This window comes from Vigna angularis, chromosome 1, assembly GCF_016808095.1.
Source record: "Vigna angularis cultivar LongXiaoDou No.4 chromosome 1, ASM1680809v1, whole genome shotgun sequence".
Lineage (NCBI taxonomy): Eukaryota > Viridiplantae > Streptophyta > Magnoliopsida > Fabales > Fabaceae > Vigna > Vigna angularis.
The window spans coordinates 41,184,970-41,194,912 of NC_068970.1; the positions used below are offsets into that span (position 1 = coordinate 41,184,970).

General features: G+C 34.4%; 1 protein-coding gene across 1 annotated transcript; it reads left to right on the forward strand.

The window, feature by feature from the left end:
* Window positions 1–1,472: 1,472 nt before the first annotated feature.
* On the forward strand, window positions 1,473–1,880 carry LOC108326920 (uncharacterized). The gene has a single exon (XM_017560535.1). The coding sequence runs from the start codon at window positions 1,473–1,475 to the stop codon at window positions 1,878–1,880; it is 408 nt and encodes a 135-aa protein (XP_017416024.1).
* Window positions 1,881–9,943: the final 8,063 nt, after the last annotated feature.

Genomic DNA, 9,943 nt, shown 5'->3' on the forward strand with positions numbered 1-9,943 from the left:
ACCTTCATTGAGATTTGTAATACTGTGAAAATTCATGATGTACCATATGAGGCTATCAGACTCAGTTTGTTTCCTTTCTCTCTAGGTGGCAATGCCAAGATGTGGCTAAATTCATTCCTAGAAAATAAATTCATTGTGTGGGAAGATGTGGTGGCCAAGTTTCTCAACAAGTACTTCCCTCAGTCCAAGATAAACAAAGGGAAGTAGGAAATCTCTTCTTTTCAGAAAGGCATGGACGAAACTTTAGGTCAAGCATGGGATAGATTAAAAAGTCTCCTACGGAAAACTCCTACTCATGGATTTGATGAACCTACAATAGTCATTTTGTTTCTTGGAGGACTCAAATCTCATACTAAATTGATGTTGGATGCTTTAGCTAGAGGTAGCATCAGATAGAAGACTCCTAATGAAGCCTAAGAGTTGATAGAGAACATGGCTTATAATGACAATGAGACACATAATGAAAGATCTCAGTTTCAACGGAAAGGAGTTCTTCAGCTACAATTTCAAGATGCTTTGTTGGCTCAAAATAAAATTATGACTCAACAACTTGAGACTCTGATGAAGAAAATCTCTAAATTACCTAAAAAGCTGCAAAATGTCTCTCAAGCTCAACATCAACTTTGTGAGCTATGTGGTGGAGATCATATCAATGGATAGTGTGCTATGCAAGCCAATACCCAAGAAGAAGTCAATTTTATGGGTAATCAGGGCCGCCCAGGTAACTACAACCAAGGGTGAAAACCTCACCCAAGCATGGGTCAAGGCAAGCTGGACAATTCAATAGACCACCACAACAGCAATGACAACCACAACCCTCCTTATCTGATAGAACTGCAAAGCTAGATGAGACACTCCAACAATTCATGCAAGTGTCTATCTCCAATCATAAAAGCACTAAAGTTGCCATTAAAAATTTGGAGATACAGGTTGGCCAACTAGCAAAGAAGTTGGAGGATAAGTCTGAGAATAATTTTGGGGCTAATACTGAAGTTAACCCTTAGGAGGAGTGTAACGTCATCATGAGTATAAGTGGTGAGATGTTAGCAAAGAGAATAATTGAGAGAATAGAGAAGGAAGTTGGTAAGAAAGAAAAGATGAGTATAGAGAAAGAGGAATTGAGCGAAAAAGAGGAGAAAAATGAAGAGAGAAAAGAAGAGGCTGAGAAAAAGAAAGAAGATGTGAATGATGAAGGGGAGGAAAAGGAAAAAGAAGAAGGAGAGGACGAGAGAAAAAAAGGAAAAGTGAATGAGAAGGTCCTTCCTTACCCAAAAAGTTATTCAGAAAAGGAAAAAGAAAAACAATTTGGGCAATTCATGGATATCTTCAAGCAAATGGAAATTACTATGCCTTTGACCAAAGCACTCCAACAAATTCCTGCATATGCAAAATACATTAAATAATTCCTCAATAAAAAGAAGAAGTATTTAGATGAGAAAACAATTGAAGTGCAGGATAATTGCAGTGCCATTATGCAGAAGACTCTCCCTCCCAAATTCAAAGATCCAGGGAGTTTCACCATCTCGTGCACCATTAGGAATCATGATATAGGAAAAGCTCTTGTTGATTTAGGGGCTAGCATCAATTTGATGCCCTTATTTATGGTCAAGAAGATTGGTGGTCTGGAGGTCAAACCCACAAGAATGATCTTCCAAATGGCAGACAAGTCTATCAAGCATCCTTATGGTGTGGTGGAAGATGTTGTGATCCAGATTGATAAACTCCAATTCCCAGTTGATTTAGTGGTGATGGAGATGGGAGAAGATGTAGATATCCCTCTTATTATTGGAAGACCATTCATAAAGACAACCAAGGTTGTAATTCATGTAGATGATGGAGTTTTAATGTTGAAGGATCAAGATGAAGAGGGTGACTTTTAATGTCTTCGATAATGTGTAGATGAATGAAGTAAAATAGACTAGACCTAAAACAAATGATGAAGTTCTATTAGTGGCTAGTCTACCTGATCAAGCTGCCAAGTTGGAAAAGAGGAACCATAATTGTTTTTTCTCCAAAACTAAAGGAAGAGGATGGAGATAAGGAAGAGAAACTAGTTCACCAAGATTCTATGCTGGAAAATAATGAACCCTACCCTAGCAAACCAGTGAAATTCAAGAACAGGTTATAGGTTATTAAGGATATCAAAGCAAATGGAGTTATTGAGATTGAGGCTCCTTATTCTAGGAAAGTCAAGTTGGTGACTAGGAAGTTGTTGAAATATGTTGGTGTGATGAAAGAAAGAAGCACGCCAATATAAAAAATCTGAATTAAGCATAGTAGTGTCAAGCTAATGACGTTAAACAAGTGCTTACTGGGAGGCAACCTAGCTTTTCTAAAGTTCTTTTTTTAGTTCATTTAATTGTGCAGTTTTGATTTGATTTTGCTTTGAGTGTTTTGTGTTTTTAGGTTATATGTTGCTTCTTCCAGACTTCAGTGCATTTCACTTGATGAGTTCATCACTCGCATGTCTTGGCCTGGGGACCAGGCCCAAGCTAGTGGAGGAGGTGGCACGTCCGGTGGCACGTCCGGAGCCGAAGCCATGGCAAAGGATGATTTGAAGGAAGATTCAGATGCCTTTGAGAGGAGTGATTACAACATCTCCTGTTTTTGTTATTTTTATGCGTGTTTGAATTGTGTGTATTTTGTTTTAATTCTAGTTTGAGCTATGTACTTGGTTAAATGGATAGTTTGCTGCAATGGTTTGGTGTGAAGTGATAAGTTGTTTGATTGTGAGAAGTAAGATTATCTTGTGTTTGCTTTATTGTTTTGAGATTCATGTTGAGTTAATGATTGCTTTAGCTCTTAAGCACAGATGGTGGTTTCTCATAATTGCTTTAGCTCTTAAGCCATGACATGGTTTCAATTGTGATTAATGTGCTTGGCATGATGTTTATCAAATTGTGGAACTTGAATTAACCCGTGAGAGGTTAGGCTCCACAGTTTATTGTTGAATGTTATTGCTTTGGAATCATAGTTGATTTTGCCTGAGTTTTTCTATTGAACTATTTGCTTGCTTGTTACAAATGATCAAGGCCATCTGTTCTTATCCCTTGTAAGCCAATGCCAACATTTTAACCCAAAAATTTGTTTTATCCTTTGAACCTTGAGCTTAATGTGAAAAAAACCTTTGAAATCCTTGCCTTGAGTTTAGTAGAGTATGCATGTATGGTACAAGAGATTGGTTCAAGTATGGGGTTGTTGGAAAAAGTTAAAAGAAAAAGAAAAAAGAGCATTGAGTAAAGCAAGAGAAGGAAGTGGAACTTAAGAGGGACAACAAAAGCACCAGAGAAGAAGGCTGAAGAAGGTGCAAGGCGCCCGATTGCCCTTTTTTTGGCCCCTAAAAGCAGGTAGGCTCGCATGGACGCCTGGTTGCCCTCTTCAAGGGCCCTCAGCGCTGAGGTTTGCGCATCATCGCCTGCTTGCCTTCTTAGGGGCGCTGAGCGCCAGTCTGTTGCACCACAGGACGCTTAGTACCCCTCAACCAGGACCCTTAGCGCTAGTCTTCTCACAGTTGCGGCTACTTGCCCCTATTTGGGGCGCTGAGCGCAACTCTTCTCACAATGTCGCTTGGTTTCCCCTATCTAGGGTGCTCAACGCTATCTAGGGTTCGTATCTTTGGACGACTGAAGCATAGAGACACAATTTTTGACCCTTTGAAGGCAGATTGGGATGTGGGAGCTTTCCTTTTCACTTTTTAGGGTTTCCATTCATTCATGCAGAATTGGCTATTAGGGATTCAAGGGATTGAGGTCAAATAATTAAGGTTAGGCTTTTTACGTCGAGGGATCGGGTTCTAAGTAATTTGTAAGAGACATTAACATTCTAATGAGGAAGATGAGTTCTAATATGCATGAAAATGAAGTAGGTGAAATCTAAACCATACAACATCATGATCTCATATCATCTTAAATCATTCATTCATTCATTCTTGTTTTAGCCTTAATTGATCAATTTTACATTCAAGTTTTTATTTTTACTTTTACTGCAATTCAATTTCATTCAATGGAATCGTTATTTAGTCTTAATTAGTTAAGGTATTATACGATTGTTTAGTGACACGAGTCTCTTGGAAAACGATATTTGGTCTTATCATTTTATACTACTTGATACGATTTGATACACTTACTAATGAGTTAATAGTTGCCTTCTTCAAGGGCCCTCAGTGCTAGTGGTCGCGCAAGGGTGCCTGCTTGCCCTCGTGTGGGGCGCTGAGCGCCAGTTACACCGCAGCATACTTGGTTGCCCACTCAAGGGGCACTGAGCGTCGCTCTTCGTGTAGTCTCGCCTGGTTGCCCAGTTGGGGCGCTGAGCGCCAACAACGTTTTCCTATGTGGCACTTTTGATCTATTTAAAGGCTTTTACACATTAGGGTTCACATCTTTTGACGGCCGAAACACATAAACGCTATTTTTGACCCTTTGGAGGAAGATTGGGCATGCTAGAGCTTTGCTTTTCTCTTTCTAGGGTTTCCATCTCATTTACATTCTTCTATTATAAGCCAAGGTTCTCCATGACAATGGAGAGCTAAATTCATTTGTTGTTGGGAAAAGATGTAACCTCTGAACTTCATATAGTTGAACATGTTTTGAATATTTTATGCTTCTTTCATTGAATATTAGTGATTTTCTCCTATTCTTAATGCTTGTTATGTTTTTGGCCATTCATAGCTTGATGATTGGATTTCTTTGTTATTGGGAAATACTTAGGAACCATGATCTGGAGAATTTCACCTAAAGGAAATATTATCTAGGGAAAGAAATAGGACGTTTAGTTGTCTTAAGCTTCTTTTCTTAATGCAGAATTGGTTATTATGGTTTTCAAGGGATTGTTGTCTAATAATCAAGGCTAGGCTTTTTACGCCAAGGGATTGGGTTCAAAGTAATTTTGTAAGTGACATTAGCATTCCAATGACGAAGATGAGTTCTAATATGCATGAAAGTGAAGTAGGTGAAATCTAACCCCAACAATATCATCATCTCATATCATCTCAATATCATTCACTCATTCTTGTTTTAGTTTCAAAAGATCCATTTTACATTCAATTTATTATGTTTACTTTTATTGCAATAAAATTTCATTCAATGGAATAATTCTTTAGTCTTAATTAGTTAAGGTATTATACGCTTGTTTAGTGTCATGAGTCTCTTGCGAAACGATACTTGGTCTTACCATTTTATATTACTTGATACGGTTTGGTACACTTGCCAATGAGTTAACAACCAATCAACGAAAATATATGACTAGCAACTAGTTCATGAACACAGCTGAACATATAGGCACTAATAGGACTGAGGTTGGCTTCCCTCACCTGAATTGACTTTTCTATTAACTCTCTACTAGGTCTTAAAAAGGTGAGAAGAGCAGATCCTCCTCTCAAGGTTGCGGAGACAACTTAAGTTCTAGGATCTTGAGAGAGAAAAATAAAAGGGTTTAGAGAAAAGTAAGAGCTCAATGAAAGCTAAGAAAGTCATTACCAACATGCTTTGCGTTTTTGTCTCACATAGAAAGTAGCATTATAGCATAGTGCAATCTGTGCCTGTGTTTGTCGCTTTTCCTTTTGAGAGGGTAGCAACATATCAAGGTTCAAGTCTCATGTCTCCTGTTAAATTTTTTTTCTCTCTCTTCCACGTGTCTCTTCTTGTCTAGCTATACTCACTCTCTATGCTAAAGCGAACACTTGGATGTTCTAAGGTTTGATAAGTTAATAAAGGCATACGAGAAGCATCTTCCACAAGCCTCACAATGTTTGGTCAAAGCAACTGCATGCATCGTTTAATACATGTTTTCTCCCCAGCACCTACACTTGTGTGTGTCTAATGTTTTCCCATTATTGTGTTGATAACGTTGTCATTGACGTGATTGAATTAATAATACTAAATTATAGCAACTTCGGTATGTCTAAGATAATAGCCAAGTAATAGAAAGGATAAAAAGATCAACCATAAATTGTCTCCCAACGAATATGAAATTGATTCTTAACAAATTAGTTCTCATAACAACTATATGAAAGGTTTAGTCAAACAAAATAAAGACAATACAAAAATAAATTAAGATAAATAAAATAAATAAAAGATTAAATAACAAAATAATAATGAAAGAAAGAAATAAAACTAAAAAGATAAAAATAGATCAAAATAATAATAATGAAAATAGGTTGATTTCACTACTTTTTTAACATATGATTCTTCATTGGTTATCGTTCAATTAATTATTGTTTTAGATTATTAAATTAATCAATGTAAGTTCTCGATTAATTTATTGACGTTCTCATTATTAATCAAAGTATATTCTTAATTAAAAGCAAAAATTTTGTAGGTTAACAATAGTAAATTTTATTTAAAGTACATTTTCAATTAAATATTATTATGTAAAAATCATTAATTTTACTTGATTAAAGGACAAAAGACATATATAATAATAAATTTGTTAAGACCTCGACAAGTGTACCGAATCGTATCAAGTAATAATAAATGGTAAGACCAAATATCGTTTTCCAAGAGACTCACGACACTAAACAGTCATGTAATTGCTTAACTAATTAAGACTTTGAAGAACAATTTAGGGTTTTTAAATGCAAAAACAAGAAAGTAAATATGAATGCAATTTTGATCAATTGAATAGAAACGCAAAAGTGAATGATGATCTTTAAATTATGAGATTGTTGGGGTTTAGATTTCACCTAATCACTCTCATGCATATATGAATTCTTCTTCTTTATTAATTGTTAATGTCAATTTCTAAAGTACTTATAACTCGATGTCTCAACGAAAAAAAAGTCTATCATTAATTACTAGTTTACAATGTCTTGTCTCCCTAATAATTAATTTTGCATTACGAACGGAAGCTTAAGATAACCAAGTGTTTTATCCCTATGTCTAGGCAATAGTTCCCATGAGAGAAATTCTCCAGTTCTAGGTTTCTCCGTATGTGTCCATATCAAAGAAAACCAATAATCATGCCATGAATGAGTTAAACATAACAAGCATAGAGCAAAGGAGAATAACCCTAACAATTAATGAAAGAAGCATAAATAAATTAGAATCAATTCAAATACATGAGAGTTTAGAGGTTACATCTTCCCCAACAACAAATTAATTTACTGAACAATGGAATGAGAATGAAAGATAAACCCTAAAAATCGAAAAGGGGAGCTTCCGCATCCAATACAGCCTTTGGAGAGCTGAAAAAGTCTGAATTATTGTCCCTTCTGTCAAAAGATTCTCCCTCTAGGACATCCAAGTCCTTATATACAACTAAATTGGATCATGGGCCAACGTTGCCAGCGCTTAGCGCTCCTACTTAGGGCGCCCATGCAAGCTTGCGAGAAAATTGGCGCTCAGAGCCCCTAAAAGGGCGCCTAAGCTTTTTGCGATACATGAAACTGGCGCTCAGGGCCCCTTTCTGGCGCGCAGCCTTCACTAGCTGGCGCTTAGGGCCCCTTTCTAGCGCTCAACTTCAGCTTGACTTTTCTACACTGCGTCTTTTTCTCTTTTTCTGCATTCCAACTCCTTGGTACTTTAACTCCTCTTTTAAATCATTCCAATAACCTACAAAATAGAGGGAATTTAGTGATAAAATCATTAATTATACCCTCTACTCACTTATTCACAAAACTAAATTAAAAACATGAGTTCGAGAAAGCTTCTAAGTCAAAAAGGGTGAAGAACGTGAAAGATGGTGGGGAGGACAAAATCAAGTTATCCAAAGGGTTCCTAAGCTCGTTAATGTGTTTTCCTAAGCCTCTTTATCTAGAAATTGGACTAGATTTTGTTTTAGGTTTTTTTGTTGTTATAATTTTCTTTTTGCTAATGTAATCTCCTTCAATTATCTTCTAAATAATCCAATATCTTCACGATATATTTGATTGTTGTGGCGATCTAAAAATATATGAGAGGAACTTTGCTAGATTCAAAAAGATTTCGTAAATATTATCTTTTGATATTTACTAATATAGTTAAATAAGGTAACTATTTAAAAATACCAAATAAAATATTTAAAGATATATTTTCCCCAAATTATCTTTTATCATAAACATTTATCAATTATCCAAGCCTTTTTGTAGAAAAAATAGAGAAAACTGTAATGTCCAATTTTTGTTTCTCGTTCCCTCTTCCTAGTTTAGCCAAATTTAACCAATTTATTTCCACGCCTCCGTGAGTCCAATTTAGTTACACTTACACTAACACACCTCAAAATATCCAAAGAACATTTATGCAACTAACATATTATTTTTAACATGTTTTCTTATCTCATATTCAATAAACCCAATTATAAACAAGTCTTAATTAACATATTTTTTTAAAGTACAAAAACTAATTAAGAATCTAATATTAAAGATTAAATGAAAGGACAAATATGCACTCATCAAGTGTCTAATACCTTTGAATGTCTAACGCATACGTACCCTAACATCTAATACATTGGAGCTTCTATCGCTCGTGTGAGGACTCGTGTGAGGACTCATATAGTGAGTGTTCCCTATATTTTTTACTTTGAAAACAAATATTATAATTGACTATGTGTATATTGGATGCTACAGATAGAGTTCAACTTTAGAAAGTGATTGACCTTGACTCTTATTTATTATCATTGTAGAAGATAAGTTTATGAGGAGTTATCTCCTTAGAAAGACATTCCAAATTAGAAGGAATTAATTCCATTTTTAGTATACATATTTTGTCACTAATATGTTTCTTCCTTTAATGATTGTAGTAGAAATAAAATTTTTATCCAAATCATTCACTTGCACCCATGTTGAATTATTAAGATAATTTTCTTGATTAATATTGCATCTACTTTGCATTTAACCTGAATATTTAATGTCATTTAAAAACCTTGATGTAAAGTATTCAAGTTGAATTTTGAAGACTTTATATCTTTTGGCAAGATGTTTATAGAATGAAATCATTAATTTGTTGGGTAGATTCAAAATATTATAAGGGTAAAAGTGATTCACAATACTATCCAAAAGCTTAAAGAATTTAAAATTTATCTGTAATTTGAAATAATTTATTAGTGACTTAATTACATGACGTCTTTCCATTTCTAAAAACGTGTAAAATTCACATAAAATCATCTCCTAAAAAAATCACCCTAGTGTCTTAGTTTTTAGCTTTCATACTATATTTCAAGTTTGTTAAAATGCTTCAATGCATAATCTACTCATAATCTTGTTTCACCATATATAATCAATTTGATTTTTATCAAAAAGACCTAACTCGAATATTAATGATGCAAATAACAATTTTAGAATATCATAGTCCATTTATTATATAACATACCAAATCAAAAATATGTATTAAAAAGTTTCCATAGTCGTATTATTTAATTGAGTACTAATGCTTATTGATAACAAAATTTATTTAAATATGTTAAATAAGTTTTTGTAATATTTGTATATAATGGCGAAATTTGATAATATATAATACTATAATGACCTATAATTAAAAAAGAAAAGTACATTGATCTTGAACTCACATTTATTGCAAGTAGTTAAAATTAAAAATCTCATAGTTTATATATTATATAACATCTCAAATACATTATTAAACTATAGCGGAAACATTACAAAGTCAATAGGATAGATCAGTGAACAAGCTCGAACAGAACTATAAAGTCATTTTTACAGTCATCCAAAAACCATAAATTTAACTTTATATACAAAATGTACTAGTACCAAAACTATGTATAATAATAGTGTATCAAAAACCACCAAGAAGACTATAAACACTACGGAAATACAATACTAATATCACTACACATCAGAAGCCTCTCTACCTAATGCTTGCTCAACAGACACATCATCGTGTTCTACTCACACCCATCAGATGACCATCGTCAAAGAAAATACACATAGACAAACAACCAAGAACATACAAGAAGGGTAAATTAATGGTAAAACGATCATTCATATTTAAGTAAATACAATATACAATTTCAAGCA